The sequence below is a fragment of the Puma concolor genome, chromosome F2 (genome assembly GCF_028749965.1).
Source record: "Puma concolor isolate L17-30 chromosome F2, mPumCon1.1.hap2, whole genome shotgun sequence".
Classification (NCBI taxonomy): domain Eukaryota; kingdom Metazoa; phylum Chordata; class Mammalia; order Carnivora; family Felidae; genus Puma; species Puma concolor.
The window spans coordinates 60,145,868-60,172,639 of NC_141684.1; the positions used below are offsets into that span (position 1 = coordinate 60,145,868).

Genomic DNA, 26,772 nt, shown 5'->3' on the forward strand with positions numbered 1-26,772 from the left:
ATTTATCCATTTCTTCTAGATTATCCAATTTGTTGGCATATAATTTTTTGTACTAGTCTCTTTTAATCTTTCATATTTGTGTGGTGCTGGTTGTTCCCCCTATATTTCTATTTTTTCCTTTCATTTTTCTTAGGAGTCTGGCTAAATGTTTATCAGTTTTGTTTGATTTTTTTCTGTTGTACATTTACTCGCTATTTCCTTTATTTCTGCTCTGATCCTTATTATTTCCTTCCTTCTACCAACTTTGGACTTTATTCCATTTTTCTAGTTCCTTTAAGTATAAGGTTAGATTGAGATCTTTCTTGAGGTATTGTAACCTGTATTGCTAACCTGTATTGAGATCTTTCTTGAGGTAACCTGTATTGCTATAAATTTACCTCTTAGAAGTGCTTCTGCTGTATCCCAAAGATTTAGATCACTGTGTTTTTGTTTTCATTTGTCTCCGTGTATTTTTTTATTTCCTCTTTATTTGTTGACCCATTGGTTGTTTAGTAGCATGTTGTTTAGTCTCCACATGTTTGTGGGTTTTTCCTTTTTTTTTTTTTTCTTATAATTTCTGGTTTCACACTGTTATGGTCAGTTAGGATTTTAATCTTCTTAAATTTATTGAGATTTGTTTTGCAGCCTAACATGTGATCTGGCCTAGAGAATGTTCCATGTGCACTTGAAAAGAATGTATGTTCTGTATATAATCTGTTAAGTCCATCTGGTCTAATGTATCATTCAAAGACACTGTTCCCTTATAAAGGGATAAAATGACAGTAATGTAATAACAGTAGGAGACTCTAACACCCACTTGGGTAGATCATCCAGGCAGAAAATAAATATCTGTTAATATTTGCTTTATGTATTCAGGTGTTCCAGTGATGGGTGCATAGATGTTTACAATTGTTATATCCTCTTGTTGGATTGATCCCTTTATCATTATGTCATGCCCTTCTTTGTGTCTTGTTACAGTCTTTGTTTTGTCTGATGTAAGTATTGCTATCCCAGCTTTTTATAAGTACATATCTATCAATAATTACCTTAAATAGTCTAAATGCTCCAAAAGACAGAGTAAAGGGATGGATGGAAAATAAGACCCATTTATATCTATATGCCTACAAGAGAGTCACTGTAGACTGAAAATGAAGGAAAGAGTAGGAAGATACTCCATGCAAATGAAAGCAAAAAACAAAAATAATAAGTCCAAGTAGCAACACTTTCTTGAAAGGCAGATTTTTCCATATGTAAAAATAACATGATTATTGTAAACAATCCTAAAGTATTTAGAAAAAGAAAAAAAAAATCTTGGGACTACAGAGTCAAAGACAACAACTGCATTGTCATGACTTTAATGCTTACAGAAAATGCTTACAGCCCCTGTGAAGAGACTCCAGGAAGTTTGAATGACCCATTGAGGAAGTTGCGTTAAAAATGTCATCTGCAGGTTCTTTTTTTTTTTTTTTTCAACATTTATTTATTTTTGGGACAGAGAGAGACAGAGCATGAACAGGGGAGGGGCAGAGAGAGAGGGAGACACAGAATCGGAAACAGGCTCCAGGCTCTGAGCCATCAGCCCAGAGCCTGACGCGGGGCTCGAACTCCCGGACCGCGAGATCGTGACCTGGCTGAAGTCGGACGCCCAACCGACTGCGCCACCCAGGCGCCCCTGCAGGTTCTATTCTTACTTACGCAGTAGACGCTTTATTAAATGTCAGTTTATTAAATAATTTAAATATTTTAATATACTAAACGGACTCTTGTCTGTTTAGTAGAGTATGTACTCTATGTTCTAATTATGCCACATAATTTGAATATGCAGATTAATTCTGGTGTTATCACCAGTGCTGCATCAACCTGAATTTCACCTCGGTGTTCTGCAAGCAGGCAGGAATGATCCAATTATTAGAGAAGTCAGAACTGTTTAACTTTTATAGCTATCACAATAGTATAAATAATGGTAAATGTTAACGTTTTCAGCAACAAATAATCTTTTCCCCTGGGAAATGAAGTGTGCTCATGCTTAATCCAAGCCTTGTCAATATTTTTAAAGGAAAAGAAACAAGAGGAATGGCTAATCTGACTAGCAAAAAATGCATATAGATAGCCCTAAGGAACAAGCCTTTACGCCTTGCTTTTATTTTATTACCTTCCCTTCTGTTGTCAATTTTTCCCCAGGCCCAGATTATATCAAACAGAGATTTCAGGAAGGTGTAGATGCTAAAGAAAATCCAGAAGAAAAAGTACCAGAAAAGCCACCTACACCAAAGGAATCTCCTCATTTTTATCGCAAAGGCACGACACCCCCCAGGTCTCCTGAAGCAAGTCCCAAACAAAGCCACTCTCCCCAGCCCTCCTCCCCGAAACCCACGAAGAAGCAGAACCCTAGCTCAGGGGCAAGACTCAACCAAGACAAACGGAGTGTGGCTGATGAGCAGGTGACAGCCATCATCAACAAGCCTTTGATGTCAAAGCCTCCCACAAAGGAGGTGGGAGCCATGGTGCCCCTTTCCAAGTACTCTGGCCGCCACCACATCCCTAACCCCAGTAACGGGGAGCTGCATTCTCAGTACCACGGCTACTACGTGAAACTGAACGCCCCCCAGCACCCCCCGGAAGACGTGGAGGAAGATGAAGGATCGAGCCAGTCTTCCTCAGCGCTGGTGCACAAGCCATCACCCAACAAGTGGAGTCCCCCTAAATCTGTGACAAAACCAGTTGCCAAAGAAAGCAAAGCTGAGCCAAAAGCTAAGAAGTCTGAACTTGCTATACCAAAGAATCCAGCAAGCAACGATTCATGCCCTTCTTTGGAAAAAGAAGCCAATTCGGTAAGTTGTGCAAGATGTGTTTTTTCTTTCTTTTGGTTCTTTTCAAAAAGAACCGCTTTTGGTAGCGGCGTAGGATAACTTGCATCTCGATGACAGCTCGGCTAACGAAAGTTCTGATGAATGAACATAGGACTGTATAGGGTAGAGCTTAGCATCTTTGTAGCCTAAGACAGCAAAGAACTGTCAGAGCAGAAATTCCTCCTTGCTGGCTCAGCCACCCACCTTAGACATCATTCAGATAGCTGGGCTATTGGTGCGTCACATGTTAGCAAGCCTTTACCCACACTTCTTGGTAAGTTTTGTGGTCACTTAGTTTGAGCTGCTGTAACAAAAATGCCATAAACTAGATGGCTTAAACAATATTTCTTTCTTGTAATTCTGGAGGCTGGGGAGTCCCAAGATCAAGGTGCCATAGACTTGATGTCTGGCAAGAACCCAATTCCTGGTTCGTAGACCGTCTTGCTGTACGTACCCTCACATGGCTGAGAGAGAGAGAAATAGCATACTCTGTGGTGTCTCTTCTCGTGAGGGCCCCACCCTCATGACCCAGGGCCCATCTCCCAAAGGGCTCCCCTCCAAATACCGTCACATTGGGAAGTAGGGTTTCAACATACAAATTTTGGAGAAACACAAACATGTAGTCCTTAACTGTAGCTAAGAAAGGAGTCATGGGACCCTGACCAGGGCCAGCACCTCTCGGAGCCCTGGCTGGGAAGAGGCTTTTCCACTACCATTCACTAGGTTCTTAGCCCTGCTTTGACCCTCACAACACACATAAAGGAATGGATGGAAAACAAGACCTATCTGTATGTATATGCGTACAAGAGACTCACTTCAGACCTAAAGAGACAGACTAAAAGTGAAGGAGTAGGAAAAGCTACTCCAGTCAGCATCTTTGGGGCGCCTGGGTGGCTCAGTTGGTTAAGCATCCGACTTCAGCTCAGGTCATGATCTTGCGGTCTGTGGGTTCAAGCCCTGCGTCAGGCTCTGTGCTGACAGCTCGAAGCCTGGAGCCTGCTTTAGATTCTGTGTCTCCCTCTGCCCCTCCCCTGCTCATGCTCTGTCTCTCAAAAATGAATAAACATTAAAAAAATTAAAAAAAAAAAAAAAGAAAAAAGAACATCTTTTCTAGCTATTGCAAATTATTCCCCTAAATACTTAGTTTGGATTTTACTCAATTAGCCAGGCTTTGCAACTAGAACATTTTCTTTTCAACTACTTGAGAAAATTGCTTTGGTCTTCTGACTTGTCAGAGATTTCAGTTTCCTGGTAAATGCTAGTTTTATTGTCAGTCTGGAGCACTTAAGGTTTTTAATTCTTCAACCATATTATTGCTAATGTCATTTGATAAGCATGTAGAGATTTATTTGTTCAATGATATAAGGAATTCATACTTTATCAAATTAGAGTTTATAAAATCTGGAAGCTGACCAACTGATCTTTTGACCTAGTCACATGTTTTTTGGAACAAAGGTGTTGCTTGTTAAATGTAGCTTAGGGAAGAAGCCACAGCTGACCCAATACTTAGTAATTTCTGAGACTTTTCCGTAAATGTGCAGATTAATAAATTGGGCAACAAGAATATAATACCACTGTAAGTTTTTTTTTCTTTTGTCTGTTAAGTTTAACAGGGTTAAACTGTTTACAATTAAACAGTAACAATGTTAAAAAATTGAAATTCATCTTTTTTATTAACTTACCTTTGATGTTTCTTAGGTTTATTTTGCTAATATTTACAAACACCAGTTCTCATCTTTTTAATCATCTAAATATAAATTAGATTAACTGCGTTAACTTCCTGAGAGTCATCCTCCATGGGGATAAATGGTTTTCAAAACAGACTAACTCTATTAGTGCTGGTTTTCCGGACTTACAAGGGTGAAATTCAAACAATGCAAGGCCATATACAGTGTCTTGTAAACTTTCTTTAAAATGTTACTAGTGTGTGATAAACTCACCACTTCCTTGTTTAGAAAAAGTTATCTTTTTTACTTCTGTGCAGAACCATCTGATTCTTGGAGGTAGCTGGGCACCCTCCAGCTGGGTAGGTCGGTCTCTAGGATCCCTTCCACACCTTAAGGTACATGAGGCCTAGCACTCCACAGCCTCTGTGCGTGACAGGAACCAGAAGTCAAGAGTGCCTTGGCACCTCCTTGTGAAGATTTTAACAATTAACCTTCTTTTCCTGATAATAACAGAAAGCTGCCTTTCACACTCCTGGTGACTGTTTTCCTGACAGTTAAAACCGTCATAAAGGTAGTTAATGAACCACCTTTAGAACAAAGGAATAGTGCATACAATTTTGACATAGACACTGTATAAGCTAGAGGTTTACAAATAACTTGAAAGCTCATAGGAGTATTCACAATAAAGCACACACTGGACGGAAAATCAGACTGAATCGGTGTTCCTGGTGGGCAGCTGAGAGATCTGGTTTGAGTCAGAATCGCCATTTTTAGGCTGGTTGGATACACTGGAATCTGGACTTTTAGTCACCAGCCTGTTGACTGAGACAGTATAGGCTGGTGGCTAAGGGTGTGGACTCTGGTGCCAGATTTTCTCTAAGTTCAAATCCCAGTTGTGTTGCTTCTCAGCCATGGGCCCTGGGGCAGGTTTCCTACCTGTTCTGTGAGTTGCTCCTCTCCACTGGTATCATAGTGTTGTTGAGGAGATTAATTGAGTTAGTGCTTCCTTCCACAGTTCTTAGCACAGCGCCTAGCACCTGGATAGGTGCTCAAAAAACAATGGTTATTACGGTTTCAACACTGTAGTTGCTAAAGCATAAAATAGTTCACAAATATTCCAATAGATTTGGACCCATTCTCAGGATCACCCTGGATATTGATCTTCTAGAAATAGAGAAAATCTTCTGGGACACAGGCTGACACTAAGCAAATAAGAGAAGGGAGGTGATGCCAAGGGATTACTCTAGCATCCCTTCTCAGGAAACATGTGACTCCTATGGGCCATGGTTGCACATGGACTAATGTCCCAGGGAAACCGTTCTGTGTGGTACCAACATTTTTGTAGGATTTTGCAACATTGACAACTTGTAGGAGCTACGAGAGACATCTTCACAGCCTTATCAAACAGACCAGCAAGGGCTCTCCTAAGAAGGAATCTTGACTCCTTCTGAGAACTGCCTGCACTTTTTCTTACCATTTACTCTCTTCCAAGTCTATTTTGAAATTTACCTAATCTTGCTTTTCAATTGTTATAAAACTTTAAGGCATCCCTTGAAGTTACACACACGCTGAAACCCTAAAAACAGTAAATACGTAAAAACTTGGCTATTAATACTAAATTGTGTGCTTTCCACGTTTTCAGAGAAGTTTTAGATTTAACATAAACTGTAGTAGCTCACCAGACTATTTCTCACAGTTTTAAAAGAGGAATAGTCTTTTGAAGGAAAAACAGTAAATTTCTTGAGCTAGAACTTCTTTCCACATTTTGCCGTCCTACACTTTCTTTTCTAACTGCCTGAAAGTTCTTCCAATCAAGACTTGCACTTTGCCGGCTACAGCTTCTTTTATTCCACCTGTTTCAGTCAGTCTTGAAAAGCAAGACTGATTTTTTTTTTCATTTTGCTATTTTAAGCTACAACTGGCTACCACAGTCATGTTTATGAGACTTCACCTTAAAGCTTTCCACCCCGTGCCCAGCCTAGGTATCTGAAGAACACAGAGGTCATGTCTCAATATCTACCTATTAAACATAGCATCCCAGAATTTATTTTCCACCTGGTTGCTGTTTGAACTTTTTATGCCTGGCTCACCCTCATCTCTTTACCGGGTCATCTTTAAAAATGGCTTCATAAATGGAGTTGTCCTAGTTGGATAAATAAATATATGTTAGGTGTTCAATATATACATACGTACCCATCCAAAAATGCTATCCAATTCAAAAAGATAAATTCAGGGAACTTGTACGGATTTATGAAATGGGAAGTAAAAAGTCCAGACTCACCTTAAACTTTTGAAGTTAGATTCACCAAAGGCACTTTCTCTGTTAGTCTGCTTTTCCTCGGACCACTATAAAACACTGAACTCTACATTATGTTGTTCTGACCCCATATACTTTTCCTTGCCTTTCATATCATGGTCTTTGGGAATTATAAATTAAATCCACTGACTTAGAAGAGTTAAGTGAATCCAAACTCCTTAACATACTCCTGAGCAAAATCTAATCAAAGTTTGTGATAGTAATAGCATTTCCTTAATTTCCATGCTGAGTTACAATGTTAAAAGATTATTTCAATTATTTTCTGAGGTATAAATTTTTCTTACATTATACATTTTAGGTTAATCATTATTGATGAGTTACATAGATTAGGACCCTTCTAGTAACTTAGGACCCACTGTTCTTCTAGAATAGTTGTATTCTATCAAGATTTGATGGTTTTTTTCTGCTACCATGAAATCATAGGGTATAGATGAAAATGCCATTTTTAAGAACTTGATTAGAAATTTTTTTTTTATTTTTTTTTTCAACGTTTTTTATTTATTTTTGGGACAGAGAGAGACAGAGCATGAACGGGGGAGGGGCAGAGAGAGAGGGAGACACAGAATCGGAAACAGGCTCCAGGCTCCGAGCCATCAGCCCAGAGCCCGACGCGGGGCTCGAACTCACGGACCGCGAGATCGTGACCTGGCTGAAGTCGGACGCTGAACCGACTGCGCCACCCAGGCGCCCCTAGAAATTAATTATTTTTAAACTAAGTCCTGTGGCTATAATAGGGATGTGGGGGAAAAAGGGGGCTCTGAAGTAGACAAAGTTTAATTTTAGTTCTGTAATTTGTTTAAACTGGATGAGTAACCTCGGGCAAGAAACTTACCCTCTCAGAGCTCTGTGAAATGGAACTCCTAATCACCTGTGAAGAAGAAATAACCTACCCAGAAATGCTTAGCCCACTGCCTGGTATATAAAGACGTGCAGTAAATGTTGCTTTTTCCTCCCGTTTACTTGGGGTTTAGGAACTAGGGTTTTTCTTCTTCCTAATACTCCCTATCTCAACCCGTGTTTACTTCCTTTTCTCAACCACCCTGACTTTACTAATCACCCTGTTCATCATTTAAGATGATGAATTCATAAGGTCAACTACCACACCCACAGTACCTGGAAAAGTACCAGATGATAGTAGGTGTCCATAATGGAAACCTGAATGAATTGGACAATCCGTATGCATGGGCACACAGTGGTGATCAATGCAGGGCCACTGTGGATCTCAGTCTAGGACAAAGACAGAATTTAACAAGAAGTGACAAAGTATGAAGTGTCAGGATAGACAACAACCAGGACACTCTGACCTCTGCCTCTGAGGTTGTGGGCCCATCTGGAGAGGAAACCTCCTAGAAGGGTATATGACCCAAGCTCTAGACCTTGTGACATGAGCAGTGGACCAATGACAGTTCCAGTCTTCCTTACTTAACACCCCCCACCAAAAATCACACAACTGTCCTCATCTGTGAAATAAGAATTAAAATAGCGACGCCACCCACCTAAAGCCAGTTTAGAACACATTTAATACTACTTAAGAATTAGACTCTATTTTAATAGTAAATACCAAGATCATGTCTCTGTAACAAAAATGGCCAAGCATGAGCAGCTCTGAAAAGATGGGTCATAAGGTTGCTTTTTGTTTAAACAAGTAAACAAAGTTTGGGTACCTTGGCTAACTGGTATTTGTTGTAGCCTTATTTATCAAAATAGGAGTCTGCAGTTCATCAAATAGAACTTGATTTCTGAAATGTTGTGGCTGTGAGAAAAGACGTAAAGAATTAGACCTGTAAAATAATTTCTGCAAGTGTTCAACTTCCCGCTCGCAATTTTTGCTTCAAGGATGTGGTGGTGTCGAAAAATACGACCAGGAAAAAGAGGGACCCTCATTTTGAGTTTTCCTAAATTTTTCCCGAGAGGCCTCAGTATCCTAAAGATCTTATTCTTACTTTCCAACTGCCTTCATGAAGAAACAATTCTTTCTCATCTAAATTATGCCTTAACAAAAAGTCATGCCCACTTTCCATTAGTTCCTGACCCCAGTGTGGCAAACTCTCTCTCACCCAGACTGTTGTCGAATGTTTTGAGGTGAATGTTGAGATTATTTGTAAGTCATTTTCTTAGATTAAATCAAGACTGGAGTCATTTCATAGTGAAAGTGCAGAGACGGCTCCATCTAAATACGGCTTTGCTATTTTTAGTTTATACTCTTTGGAGCTGTTGTCATTTGTTCATGCCATATTTACTGCAACGGGGTTTTTTTGTATTTTTGGTAATCGATTTTATGAGCTAGTTTACATATTGATGTTAACATGGAAATGTTATGCCTTGTTTTGTTCTGTTCATTTCCAGGGCCCTAATTCAGTCATGATTGTCCTTGTCATGCTGTTGAATATCGGGTTGGCCATTCTTTTTGTTCACTTTCTAACTTGATTGGAATTAGGAAAGGTAAGAATAGCCTTAATTTCTACATAAAAATCACAGTTTCTAACGTTCTTTTCCCATATTCAAATTTATTTTTTTTTTTTTAACTGCATATTGTCCTTCACTTTCATTTTGGCTGTGCCTGAATGTGATTCAACATAGTTACTTAATGATATAACTGTTTTGACCCCTCAGTGAAGTCATGACAACTAGCGGTGTTAGCCCACACTTCCCTGCCGTGGCATCATCAGCCCTTTAAATGGCACACCCCAGTCAGACTCAGACTCAGGGAAGGAGGCTTGGAATTAGGATGGGATCGCGAAAGAGATGACACTTGGAAAATTCAGCCAGAGGACCTGTTCATGTTCCCCTGGGAATGCTTTGTGGCTTTGGGGTCCTCTGGGAGCTGAAGCAAGCAGCCGTGTTGGAGAGCAAAAGTTAATAATCATTCTTTTTTAAAATCTGCTGAAGCAGCCCCATCCGGCGAAGTTCTTGGCATTGGCTACTCCATCTGTCCTAGCAGAGTGTGACTAAACTGGAAATGTATGGAGCTGCATTTTTTTTTTTTTCTTGATGGAAGTCAACAGCTGCCTTACTATTTTGCCATCGGACGTTTTTAGTAGGGAGCTGGGGAAACGAGCGACTGCCCGAGGAATGCGGTCGGAGGATTGTGTTGCTGTGGCCACAGTTCCAACGCTCACTCCTGTCTCATTGGAAGAAATAGGTAGCAGCATCACTCACCAGTCTTATGCCGTGACCTGCTGCTTTAACATCTCCTGGAATGTTCTGGGAGAGAACGTTTCGTTGGCTTGTGCACGACTATGTTCATTTTTGCCGTTTATTGAAGTAGGATGTATAGTCCTCTACAACGTGTGGTCCTGGCTGGATGAAACACACTTGTTGCATCTCAAGGAAAAGAAACGACACAATTCTAGAGAAGATGTGTTCATTTCGATAGCAATACATCATTGTTTTCATGTCATGCAGTCTTCCAAAACCTGTAACAGGCTGTTTAAAATTTAGCGATGTGAAGGCATTATACCTTCCTAAGAAAAAAATTGAAATATTTTTAACATTACCGAGATGAATTATTTATGCACTTAGGAGGTGCTAAATTTTAAAAGCTGAAAGACAACAGAATTCTAAGAAGTATAGTCAAAGTGTTGCATGGATTGCAGTAATCGGTGTTTAAAGGATTCAGTTTCATTGCTGACGTACTTTACAACCAAATAAAATCTTGTCAGTGACTATGTTAATTCCCATGAAAGTTAAGCAAGATGCTATTAATAACTGCTCTAATCTTTTTTTTTTCCTCCAACTTAAATTTTTGTTGAATACATTCAGGTAGAGCATAAAGCTTTGTTAAACCTCTGCTTCTCGATTTTATGCCTTTCGTGTCCTTCAAAGTCCTTTCGTAATTTTATTTCACATTTTAAAGGTTTAGACGTTTTTATTTAAATATTTGTCTTTTGCAGTCCTTTGTTATTCTGACATAATCTGATTTTTTTTTTTTGCTGTTTTATAATTTATCCTTTATTACTCAAACGCATGCTTACTTAGAGACACTACGTGGTCTTTATAAAAATAATTATTTAAAAAGAAATCAGGGGAGGAAAGGTATCTTAAATCTCTGTTAAGACATTACATCGTGGAGAAGGAGCTAGCTATTCCTAAATATTTTTCACAGTCTGCATGGTTTAATCAGATTCTTGTTACCTTGTTTGCTACCTTTTCAATGCAGAAGAGACAATTCACAGGTTAGCACAGGTGTGGACTGAATGCTTTGTCCCCTGCAGGGCAGTAACCCAGTGGTGTTTCTTGCAGAAGTGCAATATATTGAGAATCCTGGGTGTGACCGATATGGAATAAAGAAGAAAGCAGAAAGAGAGCAAATGAAAATTACAACTTGTATATTTATTTATTTTTTACATTTTGCTTTGACTTTTAAATTTAGGAAGTACGTTTTTTTAGCCAAGAAACGTTTCAGCTCCTGTGTCAGTCTCCGTACACTCACTGCGCCTTCCTAACCCCATAGCTCTTGATGCTGGGAAAGCGGATTTTTTTTAAAAAATAAAACAAAATATTTAATCTTATTAAGTGTTTATTTAAAACGTGTAATGCTTTGGAAATAATGGGTAACAGATAACTAAAGGATATGTTTATAAAGTCAGCATGTTCCATTTATAAATATGTGTATGATTTATAAGCTTTTTTAAAAACAAAGCTCAAATTGTTGGTATTTTTCTAAAATGTGCACAGCTGTATTTTACATGAAAGGCTCTTTCTAATGGGTTGTTATACTGTACTCTACATTTTGGACAGCACATGAAGTCTGCCAATGTACTTAATAAAACATGACCTTGTTTATTTAAAGTTTCTTGCTGTGAAAAAGAACTCCCTACCTGTGAGTTCCTTTATTTATAATCCTTGAAACCAAAATGTATAATGTACAGTTTTCACAACTGTATCTGCTCTAATAAAAAAAAAAGTTGGTTATTAATAAAGTTGCAGGTGTGTTTCCTTTGTGAGTAAATTATGTGGAATTTTTTGATGGTGGTTGTATTAAAAGAAAGATCTGCTGAAAAATTAACAATAGAAATGGGGTGTAAAATGCTCAGAGAAGCCACATCGTTAGGAGGTACTCATACCGTGATGTTATTTCTTTCTGCATTTCTTTCTTCCCGGGTGTTTCAGATAATTTTGTAAAATAAGATTCGTTTTTCTGCTGAGTGCCTTCATTATTTGTATTAGGGCCTTATCTGGGGTTTTATGTCTGCTCTTGTTTTTAAGGAAAACCCAGAGTTGGAGTAAATCCCCCTCCTGCTTGGGTACTTTTCAATTAATTAAAGTTTTTGGATCATTGTGCCCCAGATAAATTAATATTTCGCTGTGGCCCCTGTTTAGACACATTTCTGGAAGCTTAAGCACACTGTGCAGTTGAATAAGCTTACTGCCACTAGAATTTCCAGCCCCCGGGCTCCCTTTGAGGCCGTCCGATGCTGGCCTAGGCAGCCTTGACGCACCGCGAGCTGCCAATGAGGTATATAATAAAAGGACCACCTCCAAAACGGCTTCCCAGGGAGCTGCTGTGGTGCTCTTAAATTCCCAAATTAGTCACTCCTGTTGAAGGCTAAGGTATTGGAGACCCCAACATAAATAATGCATAAAGTTATCGCCTCTTAAGTTGTAACAGATTTATCAACTTAAATGATTTATCTCCTAGTAAATCCTAAAAGAATGGAACACGGAACACACTGTTTTGGAGCAGGCGGCAAAGGTACAGGGTGCAAGATAGATTATTGATTCCAGTTTCATGTCCAAACCACAAGTTTTGATGGCCGAAGCCAAAGCTGGGGTGAAGTCTTTGTGGTTGGGAAATCTGGAAAATATTCTACATGCCCTTTTAATGCAATAGCTATTTCGGGAGCTATGGTAAGCAGGCTCCCCAGGCATACGCTCAGTGCAACTCGCGGCCCTCCTCCCATGCTTCGGAAATTTGTGTAGCCTCCTCTTTCCAACTTACTATGTGGCTGTACACGTGGCATATTTCGCCAGTACAGGAACCCAGCAGTTCAGCAGGCTGAGTTTCATGATCCCAGGTTTGTGGTCCAGCATTTCCTTCGTACCCCAAAAGTACTGAAAAGTACTTCAGTGTTCTGCACTAGCCTCTATAGGAGTCTCATTTATGGGAGTAGGAGCAAATAACAAAACATATAGAATAAAATGACTACTGCTGAATGAATGGATATGGATAAAATTCTGGCTACGGTCATGATTAATTGTGGATTTTTCTCAAGCCCAGACCCTGGTTTCCTCATTTGTAAAATGGACATAACCATAGCACTTAGCACACACTTCGCCGCGTGGTGGTGAAGGAGAAATGAGCTCATTCATGTTAAGTGCTTAGTACAGTGCCTGGCGCATAATAACTTGTGTTAGCTTTTACCAATTGGAGGAACTAGGAAAAAAATTTTCTCTGTCTCAAACGCATTAAAAAAAATACAGTGAGGGGCGACTGGGTGGCTCAGTCGGTTGAACATCCAACTTTGGCATAGGTCATGATCTCACGATCTGTGAGTTTGAGCCCCGCATCGGGCTCTGTGCTGATAGCTCAGAGCCTGGAGCCTGCTTCAGATTCTGTGTCTCTCTGTCTCTGCCCCTCCCATGCTCGCTCGCTCTCTTCCGCGCTCTCAAAAATAAACATTAAAAGTTTTAAAAAAAATAGATCCCACTATAAAGGCCCCTTTTTAAAGGTTATGCCACAGGTCAGATTATGTTCTTTCCTCAGTGGTGAACACTTAACAGAGTTCCTTCTCTACACTAAAATGCCATTTTCTGTACAGTATGATGTGAGACATTGGCTTTACAAAGAATTTTCACGTCAATGACTTGTTAGATTCTTATGAGATCCCTAGGAAAGAATTCTCCAGTTAATGACTTGCCTGAGGCTACCTGCCAAAATGTTAAAAAAATTATATTAGTCCCAGATCTGACTCTCAATGTGCTATTTCATTTCATATGTTGGTTATCATTACTCCACACTGTCATCCTCATCAACCATAAAAAAGTAGAAAATATGATGAAATTGAAAGTAACAGTATGGGTTGAATGAACCCATTTTCGTAAGTTCCTTAAGGACACTTGGTCGATTTAACTATAGTAAAGTTTATTAGAAGTTCTGAATAATTTATACTCTACTGTTTCATGACTTTTAGTCAGGTTTTAATGATATTTTTGAACCTCAGAAAATATTAAATATTAACTAAAGTTTCACATTTAAATGGTATTTTGGAGTCAGAAGCATGTCATAAATGAATTCTGTGTGTGTGTATGTGTGTGCTTGAACTTGATCTCAAGAATTAACCTAGAAATTGCACATTGTGCCTAAAAGACTTAAAAGATTTAGACAAATACTGTAGTGGTCTTTTGATACTTCATCGCAGTGTTCCATATAGTTTCTTCAGTATTCTCTTGAATCCCAAATCTGATTTAGGTCAAGTATTAGAATTAACACAAGAGTGAGGGCCTAACCTTTGTTCGGCTAGTGATTGGTAAAGCAGTTCGCTTACTATGATAGTGTATCAATCTTTGCCAAGAATTTTGGAGAGAAGATGTGGAGGGAGAGATAGACTCAGCAAAAGGTATGACAGTATTGATGTACAAGTCTTTTCTTATTCCCATCCTTGCCCCAAGCAAACTCATTCATGAAACATCAAGAACTGTATCGAGCACTTGATGGAATTATGATATTTGTTCAAAGGAAAGCAACAGAGGTCTTTGATTTCAGGAATGTAAGTCACATTCCTGCCATTGATGGCACATATTTGGAAGAAAAGAATCTGATAGATAAATATCATATTCCCATGCAGTCAAAGTAGAAGCGACGGTGAAAAGCCAAAGATCATCTAAAATTCTCCAGTTCTGGGCATGTTCTAACAACAGCTTCTGACCACAGGAGCCAGTACCTGGAATCACGTAGCTGCTGCTGAGATTGATAAAAACCAAAAAGATGCTCACACATAGCATTGTTGTCAAGCCAACAGGTGTGGACTCCATCCCTTAAGGGCTAGACCTAGCATTTTGAAAACAGTTTTACATCAGATAATTGGGCCAAATAAAAGCAAAGGTTAGAAACATTCAAATCTATGGAACATTTAAAAGGATAGACAAGTGTCCCTTAAATCTGTTTCTTACTCCTCAGTCCACTGAGACCAAGCAAGAATTTGGGAAGTAATCTGAACACAAGAAAGCCGCAAAGAATGCAGTGCATCTGTGCCCAAAATAAGGTTTGATGCTATCTACACCTGTTTGTCATGATACAAAGTAATGTGGGGGACTCAGCGTAATTTTTCATTTCTCACTGTCCATGTCATTTCCCAGTATTTACGTACTTTACAATTTGGTTTTCTTCCATTAGGATTTTTGTGTATAGAAAGAACTCCATTTTTTCTAATAATCAGATCTATATTTTCCTTCACAAAAGAGAAGACCCTACGCTGTATTTTTGAGTTTCCATTGGCTCACTCCAGCTATCAGCAATTTACCTGTATTTGTGTTGACATTCTAAAGACTACCTGAGTAAATTATAAAGGAAGCACTGTAAACCTACTTGCTACCCTGCTCTTTAAGGAGTTTTACTTACTTTTATTTTTTACTTTTTTAAAGATTTTATTTTTAAGTAATCTCTACACCCAACGTGAGGCTCGAACTTAAACCCTGAGATCAAGAGTCACATGCTTGGGGCGCCTGGGTGGCGCAGTCGGTTAAGCGTCCGACTTCAGCCAGGTCACGATCTCGCGGTCCGTGAGTTCGAGCCCCGCGTCGGGCTCTGGGCTGATGGCTCAGAGCCTGGAGCCTGTTTCCGATTCTGTGTCTCCCTCTCTCTCTGCCCCTCCCCCATTCATGCTCTGTCTCTCTCTGTCCCAAAAATAAATAAACGTTGAAAAAAAAAAAAAAAGAGTCACATGCTCTACCAACTAAAGTCAGCAAGGCACCCCCCCCACCCTTTTTTTTTTTTTTAAAGACAAGCTTTCAGGAATTTTAATGTGGCCTATGCGTTCACTACACTGCCTGACCCCTCCGTGCCCTGCAAAACCTGAGCTCTCCATTGCACTGAATCATGGTTCTTTGTCAGTCTCCCCAGACCAGCAGCATGCTTAGACATACACAGTTTACTGGTGCACTTTGACAAACATAGCTGAATTGACGATATTAGTTCAAATAGAGAAGCATAAAAAGGCTTCAATTCAGCCATGCCACTCTCTCAGATGCCAGTTTATGGAACCAGCTACACACTTCCTTATGAGTTGTCCCCCTGTTCATTGGCTGTGCCAGCACCAAACAGCACATGTCCATTTTGGTACACTGTGAGGAGAGTTTTTGTGTCTGTAAAATGGGAATAATACCTGCCTCTTAGTGTTCTTATCAAAGTAGAGAACTTCAGTCAACTCCCCAACATGCGGTAGACTCTCAACATCTAGTAGGTAACTATTACATTTAATAGTCTCAACGTTACCAGCAATTTTTACTTATTCTTTCATCAAACATTTGTTATGCTACTGTTGAAATAACTTTCAGGTGCCTGGGTGGCTCAGTCGTTAAGCATCTGACTTCAGCTCAGGTCATGATCTCGCAGTTGGTGAGTTTGAGTCCCACATCAGGTGAGCTCATGTCCCGTCTCAGGTGAGCCCTGCTTCGGGTGAGCTCATGCCCCGCTTTGGGGAAAAACACAAGCCCCAAGTGAGCCCCGCTTTTCTCTCTCTCCCCCACCCGGTCTGTGTCTCTCTGCCCCTTACTCACTTGTGCCCTCTTTCTCTAAAAAAGAAGAAAAAGAAAGGAAAGGAAAAGGAAAAAGAAAAAGAAAAGCAAACATTCTAAGCCCACAATAGAGCCTCCTTTGCCTGGGGTGCTATGTCAACAAATCAGAACTTGAAAGAGAGAAAGAGAGAGAGAGATAGAGATAGAGAGAGGGAAGGAAGGAAGGAAGGAAGGAAAAGGAAGGAAAAGGAAGGAAAAGAAAGGAAGAACATTCTAAGTCCAAGATGGAGCCTCCTTTGCCTAGGGTGCTATGTCAACAAACCAGAACTTCAATAATTTTTGGATCCCTGTAAATGTTCCATTTGACCAGAAACACAATATATCCAGTCAGCCAATCCCCACACCCCAAGCCAACTCTGGGTCTGCTCACGCCAAACAAGTTTGAGTGTTGTGGCCCCAACCAATCAGATACTTTCTATTTTTCCTCATTCCTGTTCTTTATATTTTAACCTATAAAAGCATCCTGACTTCTATCCTATTTTGCAGTTCTCCAGAGGGAGACTGTTCACTTTTTGAAGTGTTAAATAAAGTTTGTTTACATCGCCTAAATTGTTTTCTTGAATATTTTTAATAGGACTTAACTGGTGTTTATTTAAATTCATTGAAATGAAATTCTTTGTTCATTAAGCATCAGATCCTCCTGCACTAAGGAGGGCATTCTGCATATAGAATCAGTTGGACCTCAAATAGTTAAATGAGTTCTTTCTCAAAAGCAAAGGACAGACAATAAAAATCAGGGCTCTTACTGATCAGAAGATACACTAGTGAGCGTTGATGCATTTCTCATTAGAAGCTTAGGCATGCTTGAATACGGAACACTCATACTAGGTACAACTGTTCATTAATGTCTATTACTCACAAAAACTGTATAAGAAGAAGATACAATTAAAGTGTACGAGAAATGAGCCTGACACAGATTTGCCACAATGATTATACTCTTGGTTGTAGGAACAAACTTCCTGATACAGGTAGAGCATCAAGATGTTCACTGATATGCAGAAATGTGTTAATGGACCTAGCTATTATGTTTAATCACTATGATTATGAACATAGGCAAATGGCTCTGTCTTTCAATGAAATTAAAATACATTTAATCAGAAATAGCATAGCAAAATATCATAATGTCAGATCTTCCAGTAGCATCCATTAGTGTATAAGTTCATTAATATTTATAAAGAAAGAAGATAAGAAGTTATCTGCTCAGTTCAGGGTATACATCTTGATAGCTTCTCTCAAATCCTGCATTCAGCTGAACTTGGGTGCTTTTCTTCAATAGAAAAACAGGAAAAAATTCTCCTGTTTGAAACATATTTCACTCACTATTTTAAGGAAAACCTGACATGAGATGAAAGTCACCTCCCTGGACTTTAAATAGCTTTTATATCATGAAAACACACACAATTTTTTTTTTCTTCTCACCAAATCTCATTCTATATAGACCACAACAGGAAGGAAACTATTTCAGTGGTTTTCAAACTTCAGTGAGCATTAGAATCATCTGGAGGTAAAACATTGCTGAGCCCCACCCAGTTTCTGATTTAGTAGTTCTGAGAATTTGCGTCTCTAATTTGTTTCCAAGTGATGCTGATGCCGCTGGCCAGGGGACCATGCCTTGAGAACCATTGCCTATATAATCAAGCAGTGTACAAGTATGAGGTACCAACTACAGTTAGGTAAAGAAGAGAAAGTAGAAAAAAACGCATACAACACATACTAACATCTGGTATCACAATATTATTTGATCCTTGTAATACCTAAGGGAACTAGGAAGCATTTTCCCCACTTTGCATACAAGAAACCCAAGGCCAAGGTGGGTGAAGAGAACTGTTTGACAAAACACAGCTAACTAGCAGAGCCAAGAGTCCCACCCAGGTACCTGGGGCTCCAAGTCCTGGGCATCCCTTTCCCCTACATCTCAGCAGCTCTGAGTCTGTCCTCTAGCCACCAAAAGGTTAGAACACAAGGCACATTGCAAAGTTGTTCTGACTGCTATCAGGCAAAATATGAAGGTTGAGTCCTCGGGGTTACTTGAAACAAAACACTGATATCTAAGGTTGAAGGTAATGCATTGTCCATGACTTGAATGAGGGTCATTCTCAAATCCATGTAGTGGTTTATCTATAGCCATTTCTCAAACCACATATGAAATTGGACCTCATTCTTTTAAGATCTGCACACTCAAATGCTTCTGTTTTATCAGATGTGCTCACATTTGTAAGCCTACACATAACTCTGTCCATCTGTGTAGTATTTCTCCCCTAGTTTTGACAGGAAAAAGAAAACAAAACTATGCCATTAAAGACGACAACAGCATCTGCACATACAGATTCCATCACGTCCTGCTGACCTTCCTCAGCCACCACCAGGCTAGAAGAGGAAACCCGATTCAGCGAAGAGAGAAGGCAGAGATTGGCAGGAAGCAAGGGGGCTTTTAGGAAAACATCCTGATCCTTATTTTTGTCAAGAGATGTGTGTGGGATTTAGGAAATTAATCCTTCAAAGAGCATCAGACAAGTTCCCTATCGGCCTCAGAGGGTTTATCTTCAACACTGAGATTTTCCACAAATGGCAAGAATAGACAATAAACAGAAGAGAAATACACAATGGTCAATAACCATTAAAGATGTTCAACCTGACTTGTAGCCAGGGAAACACAGATTAAAATAATGAGATTTTCAAAATCCAGTGCCTGTGACACTGACTACATTCTTAGTTGAAATGGAAAAAGGGCTTGATGTGGAGTCAGCGCTGATCTCAACTCTAGACATCTTTACTTTCTCACTCTGGGAACCTTTCCCAAACTCCAAGGAATGTCCCTCCTCGATGACTCCAAGCCACGCTGCTTGATTTTTATCCCTTTACTGCATGAACCATTTGTGTTTCAAATCTCTCTACTACCAGGCTGTACATTCCTTGCGGGTAGGGACTTTGTCCCATGTCTCTACCCACCAGTGCCTGATACATACATATGTCCAGTAAGACTGATGAATGAATTAATAAAACTGACATAACCTTGCCCACTTGGATCACTCACTTGCTGATGAAAGAAAGCCATCTTCTGCAACATGCTTTGAGGACATGACACTTATCATATTAATACTAGTAAGCTATATATGGGGGGGGGGGGGCGCGGAAATGAATGTTTGTGGAAGAGTAAGAAGTTTTAAGCATGTGTAGAAATCCTGTTCAGATGCCACTCATTTCTACTTGGCAAAAATTATGACTGAGAGCCTTTGTAAAAGCAGTTGGCCAAGTTAATAGATAATATATCCAAGAAGGAAAATAGGTAATCCACCTTGATTAAGAAAATGATTTGTAGGGGCACCTGGTGGCTCAGTAAGTTAAGCTTCCAACTCTTGATCTCAGCTTAGATCATGATCTCACTGTTCATGAGTTCAAGCCCTGCATCAGGTTCTGTGCTGATGGCACGGAGCCTGCTTGGGATTCTGTGTCTCCTTCTCTCTGCCCCTCCCCCGCTTGTGTGCTTGCTCTCGCACGCTCACGTGTGCGCTCTCTCTCTCTCTCTCTCTAAATAAATAAATAAATAAAATCTAAAAGAAAAAGAATGGTTTCTAATAAACAAGAATAAAGTTTCAGTTAGGCAAGATGAGTAAGTTCTAGAGATCTGTTGTACAACATTGTGCCTGTAGATAACAGTACTGTATTGTGACCTTAACAGTCTTTTAAGAGGGTAAATTTCATGCTGTGTTCTTACCACAATAAAAATTTTAATTACTTCTTAACACCTTGAAATATTTTCAGGCATTTAGGATTAAGTGGATGGCGAATGGATGCCAGGTGCTCATTATGAGATGAGAGTTCCTGATTCTTTATTTGCCTCAGAGTGGCAACTGTCGAGGGGAAGAAAAAATGGACGGATTAGAGCAACACTGAGGAGACAGAATTAACCCAAAGTGGTGATTTGGTATGGAGAATAAAGGAAAAGTAGGATTCCAGAATGGAATCCAGGGCTCAGGCTTGAGCCATTGAGCGCTAGTTAGAGTCCTTAACTAAGGGAAGATAGGAGGAGGTATGCCCAGATGGCCTGAAGACATGGAATTTAGTTTGAGACATGGTGGACCTGATGGGCTTGCGAGGTGGGAACAGTGGAGAGAATGCCATTGGGTATAGAGGCCCAAACTCCAGGAATTCTGTGATCAAGATGTGTACTGAGCATGTGGTGAAGGGAATGTGCAATGATGCGTTTTCCTCTTTACAAATTTTCTGTCTATTCATTAGAGCAGGTCTCTCAACAAGACTACACTCAGGAGATTTTTTTTTATCATGGTAGAATATATATAACAGAAATTTACCATTTTAACGAGTGTTAAATGTATAGTTCAGTGGCATTCTATTGTGCAGCCATCACCACTGTGCATCTTCAGACTTTTGTTATTGGTATTTTTTAATTGCCTCTTCACAAAAGTAACTATTTGGTCATTCATTTCACTAATTCAGGCTTAATTATTCCAGAGGTGTTTGAAGTTATTATAATAACTTCTCTTATCCCTGAGTCTAAGGTCACTATCACATCTAATGTACTCTTTTTCTAATTCATTTTATCACAGGTTTTGACGGTTAGACCACTGTACTGATCTGTAAGCTCTTAAGCTATCTTCAGCTGAATCATGAAGGTCAAGAAAGTTTTCCTTTACGAGGATGTGCCTGGGCCTGGCCATCAGGCCTGAGGGCAAAAGAGGGCAGCTGCTAATCACTCCTGCACAAACCCCTTCCCGCACAAGGTGGGACTGGCTTCGTGGTCCTCCTTCCGGTTATTTCAGCTTTGTGTGCCATTGAGCCTACCACTGAACTCATAGATACATTTAAACAGAAACAACAAAGTTTGATCTTGAAGTCCACGAGTATTTTTGAGTTATTATCTGGGTGGAAAGACCGAGTATTTGTTTACTGAAATAAAAAAGAAAAAAAAAAGGGAGTAAAAGAAAGAGAATTAAAGCTTCTGTAAGTCCTGGTAAACCAAAAAGGCAAATATATTTCTTCTTCTAAAATAGTCTTTCTTACCTCCTAGAACTCTCTTACCTCCTAGAAAACAGAGAGTTACCTACTCAGCCATGAAAATGTCTGTTGATCTACAGTTAAATGATAAATCACTGGATAAACCAGAATTCTAAATTTGCCAAAATCTTATGCTGAAATCCCAGCTACCTAAAACCTTACTACTAAGGTAGGGAATTGTTTTCAGGCAATCTCATTCCTCTTGGCTAGATTTCTGCTTTCTCAGAGTCTTTTAATCCTTGCAGGTGACCATGTGACCTAATTCTGGTCAGTGAAACTTTGCCAAGTCTTCTGGAAAGGTTTTTGCTTTCCTAATAAAAGGGATAGATAGCAGAGAACTCAGTGTTGCTGCACCTTCCTCTTTCATCTGTCTTGAATGTAGGTGTGATGCCTTGCACTGTGGCAACCATGTTGAAACCATGAGGCAACAAGCATAAGAACAGAACCCAACAAGAATGGGGAAACAGAAAGTTGGGAAAAGCTTGCGTCCTTAATAACATGGTTGAAATGTTCTTGTTAAACAATAAATGTCACTATGGTTTAATCCTCCTTTAAAAAAAATTAACAGCTGCTGCTAAAAAGGTAATAAAAGGAGGGAAATGATCCCAACATTATGCAAGGATAAAAGAGATTATCAACAGTATTCATCCTTGTTGTTTGCACCTACTCTTAAAAAAAAAAAAAAAAAAAAGACCATTTTATAAATCAATTTATTTCTGTGCTTGAGAGAATTGGACTTCTAACACATTGAAGATCTAAAGAAACATCAGCACAAACCCTTGACTCCTCTATGGGCCTTCCCTGAACAACTTAACCAGAACTGTTCACTTTCCTCCACAGGTGCATCCTACCACCACACCCCCAATCTCATACATTGCACCAATCAGACTCTATCCAGTCTCTACCTTTTGAGGGCTGATTGTTGGTGCCCCACTGTACATGCTTCATGACATCTTCTCATTAAATCTATTCTTTACAATAAATAACTCTATGAAGTATTCATCATCATCCCAGATTTACAAGTTAAAAAAAAACAAATCAGACTCCATGAGGTAACGTATATCCAATGGCACCCTCACAGCTAGTAGTAACAAAGCTAGAATTTGAAACCAGGTCTATTTTTGAAGTCTGTCTCATAGGGTTTGTGAGAACAGGCTTCCCAGTTTATTCTAATGGCATCATCAACCACTGTGCACCCAGGGCTGAAAGCCGACTTCTTTCTGTGGAAGCCACTGTTAACCTCCCACACATTCTGCCTCCAGTGTCTCTCAAATGATCCCCTCTTTTCCAGTCCCTTCACCGTCATTCTAATTTGGCTCCTGGTAACTACCAGGCAGTGGATCACGGGAGCCTCCAAACTGTTCTTCCTGCCCCCAGTCTGCCCTTTCTATTGCTGCTGCTAGGACTTGCCAGAGAGACAAAGCCAAATATTTCTAGAACACAGCTCCAAACCTGTGACCTCCTCATTATATAATGTACACCCACTGTTTCAGTGCCCTAAAAATAAGAAGAAACAGGGTCCAGTGCATTCACAGGACCAGGGCAGACCCTTTCTAACACAGCTTTGAAGAAGGATGTTAGGAGGTCATGCCCAAGTGGGACCCAGTCCCCTGCCGAGTCTTGGCTTTCCAACTGGCCAGCATTTGCCCATGAGAACTCAGCCAGGGGAAGGTCAGAGAGCCACACAGAAAACTCACTGGATATTCAAGTGCTAAGTTTGTATAACCACAGACAAACCAGGTGTGCATACTCCTGTCACTGGTGTGTAAGGACAGTTCCTGGGGTCCCTGAGTTCCAGGAGCTGCTCAGCAGTGAAGGGACCCTCACAGCCCTGGCCAGCCAGATTTTCCAGGTTCACATCAAAACACCTCAGGCTGCTGGCTTAATACTAAGATAGTGCTTCCAATAGCGGAGTGGGGGCAGGGAATCTCAGTCTTAAAAATTACAGCTTTATATGCATAAAATGGAATAAAGAATAACTTGCTTCTTTCATCACCCAAACTATAGAAAAGACATCCCAATGGAACTTTCCTGGTGGAGGTTAGCAGATGTTGAGCTCTCCATTCTGCACATCAGCATTCCTTCAGAGTATGAAAGGATCTCAAAAGACTGAGATCGCTAAAGTGCCCTTCCTAGAATCCGATTCTCCTTCCGACTCTGTGTGGTACCTCATTCCCAACCAGCGCCTTCCAGCTTTCATTTCCCACGCTTTGCACTTGTCCCCATTCCACAGAGCAGCTCCAGGCGCATTTGAAAGATGGGTGCCTCCACTGACCCTCCTCCCTCCTCCTGACCACTGCTGTCAGCTGCCCCCCCGCCCCCCCCCCACACACAAATACTCTGCTCCTCTCACCAGGCCTAAGAGAGAATGTCTATCCCAGACAAGAATTTCAAGGGGATAGATCAAAGGTGGTGGACCCAGACAGGTTGCAGGTCCTGTAAGAGAGTGGGCTTTTGGGCATTCATCCACCTTCCACGTTGATCTCTGTCCTCTTAGCCCCAGCACCTAGGGAATGGTCTGACCTTTGTAGACTCAACCACAGTCCAAAGCTATAGGTTATTATCTGAATCTGGATATCACAAGTGGGGATCCCCCAGGAAGCTGACTGAGATAGCGGTAAGCTTGCAGATGTCTGTCAAGGAGTGCTCTGAGGTCAGCACCTGCAGTAGGTTGGGGGAAAGCAGCAGGAAAGGGAGGGGAGCGCAGCTGAGCTGCGATGCGGCCTTAAGGAGGGCCTCAGCTGAGCAAGGGTGGGGGCACGGAAGCTGGAAGGCTGAGGTGCCCTTCAGAGTCTTTCCAAGTTGGCTGAGAGGACCGGGCCTGTCACCCGCCTTGCATCATGGGCAGCACCATGGGCAGCACTCACAGCCTGCACCACCCCGGCATTCCCTCTCTTCAGAGAAATCCAGGGATGCCCCCGTCACCCTGGCCTCTCGCAGGGACCGCGTCTCCTCTGAGCCCCGCCCAGCACCACAACACTCACAGTCTATCTTCCCATGTTAGAAGGGGTGGATGCTCAACTCCTTGTGGACAGTGACACACACCATGACCTACTGCCCTCCTCGGGTTGACCTTTCACTCCATGAAGCAGTACATTTCGAAGGGAAGAATGTGGGCTCTGGGCTAGAATCCGGACCTGAACCCTTACTTGCTCAGGCAGCTTAGACGAGCTAGTTAAACTCTTTCAACCTCAAACATTCCAACTATAACATCAGATAAAATACCCGTACCTCCCTCTGAGTCGTTTCTTCATGCAGCAGACTTACACCGAGCGGCCATGACCTACCAAACACCCCATGTACATTATCCCCAGTCCCTCCAGCACTTCTCTTCTTTCTTCAGCAATACCATTACAGAAGGGCCTTCCAAGGCCACAGGGCTCTGAGGGGTGTAATAGGACTCTAAACCTAAGTCCGCCAGATACCAACATCCGGGTTCCTCACACTGCTTCTACACCTGTGAAACCCCTCACAGGGCTGACATCATGCGCGGTGCACGTATCACCACAGCGATCAAGACCCTCTTCCATTTGGCTCCAAACCACTTTCCAGACTCATCTGCCATGATGTCGCTCCAGCCTCGCTAGTCTCTTCCCCCAGCCCAGGATTCACAGCCTCATCTGCCTTCTCTGCTGGCCCCCAGCTGCGACCCTCCCATCTCCTGAAACCCAGCTGAAACCGTGCTCCCTCTGTTGAGGCTGCCCTCCCCTGCCATTTAGAACAAATGGCTCCCAGGGGCACCTAGGCGGCTCAGTCGGTTAAGTGTCCGACTTCGGCTCAGACCATGATCTCACATTTTGTGGGTTTGAGCCCCACCTCGGGCTCTGTGCTGACAGCCTGGAGCTGGCTTCGAATGCTGTGTGTCTCTCTCTCTGCCCCTCCCTCGCACGTGCTCTGTCTCTCAAAAATAAACATTAAAAAAATTAAAAAGGGGGCGCCTGGGTGGCTCAGTCGGCTGAGCGTCTGGCTTCAGCTCAGGTCATGATCTCACGGTTTGTGAGTTCGAGCCCCGCGTCGGGCTCTGTGCTGACAGCTCGGAGCCTGGAGCCTGTTTCAGATTCTGTGTCTCTCTCTCTGCTCCTCCCCTGCTCATGCTCTGTCTCTCTATCTCTCTCACAAAATAAATAAACATTTTTTAAAAATTAAAAAGAACTAATGGCTCCTACGAGCAAAAACACTGTTTCTTACTTCATATAAGCTCTTCTGTCATCCTTCTTTCTCCACTTCTACTTGTTTCAGTCTCTTTTCTTCAGGAGATTATAAACTCCTTAAGGGCAATCTCAGTCATCATTATACTCTTCAAAATGCTCAGCAAAAGGTGTTTTCTTTTTACAGAAATAAGTGCTCAAAATGCATCTATTGAATTTCTTCAAAAAACCATAATTCTTTAGTTCCATAAAACCTCCTGAAAGCTCTAATTTCTTCCTCTTAAGAATGTTCATGATTTTTTTTCTTGGTAAAATTTCTTTCTTACCTTGTCTGTGGAAGGACTTTGCTTTGGAGAGTCACCTGGACCCGATGCCCCACTTGGTTTTTGTAGCCAGTGGCTGTGGCTCTTTCCTTGTTCATGAATCTGTGTCCCACACCCCAACCGCAGCCATTCGAGCAGAGAAGCTCAGGCTGATGGGGGCTCTGGCACACAAGCAGACCAATAAAGGGTTGGAGGTGGGCCTTTGGTGAGCCAGCAAGCTTGGGGAGGGCGTTCCCTCCGGGGTCATCAGGTCACCAAGTGAAAGTCATGTTCTCCAGCTTCAGCCTTGTGGGAAAGCATGAAATATTAGTGTGTCCCCCAGACCCCAAGGGGAGGTAAGCTCTTTCCTCTTCAGCTGATCCCTTAGCCATCCCCAGACACCAAGGAGAAGGCAATCCTGTGTCTGCCCTCTTGAGAGAGATCCTGGAAAATTGGTAATGTGAACACCTGCTCCAAGCCCTATCAGCTCACCTGAGAATGGGCCGGGAAAAGGAGAACGCGATGATGCCACTTTCTCAGAACCAGGCCAATTAAGTAAATGGAATTGAACTACCTTTTCTCTGGAAGAACAGGAGGCAAGGTGCTTTGGGAAACACAAATGTACAAAAGTAAACTCCACTCCCCTGTCCTCAGAAAGCTTGCATTCTGGCAAAGGAGACAGACACGTATTGACTCTCTGAGTCCCCTGGGTTTCCTGGGCCCAGCACTGTGCTACTGAAATTCTGGGTCACAGCAGAG

The 26,772-nt window shown here is 41.2% G+C and overlaps 1 protein-coding gene across 4 annotated transcripts in view; it reads left to right on the forward strand.

Annotated features, from left to right (window-relative positions):
- Positions 1-11,734, forward strand: part of JPH1 (junctophilin 1) — an 85,546-nt gene extending 73,812 nt beyond the window's left edge. The window contains exons 4-6 of one of the 4 annotated variants that reach the window (XM_086695235.1): positions 2,161-2,810; positions 9,159-9,254; positions 9,426-11,734. In XM_086695235.1, the coding sequence (XP_086551361.1) occupies positions 2,161-2,810; positions 9,159-9,239 (731 nt within the window). In that variant the 3' untranslated portion in view covers positions 9,240-9,254; positions 9,426-11,734. The remainder of the gene's footprint in view (positions 1-2,160; positions 2,811-9,158; positions 9,255-9,425) is intronic. The other 3 variants (XM_086695237.1, XM_086695236.1, XM_025922784.2) reach the window with 3 other exon arrangements.
- The last annotated feature ends 15,038 nt before the right edge of the window (positions 11,735-26,772 follow it).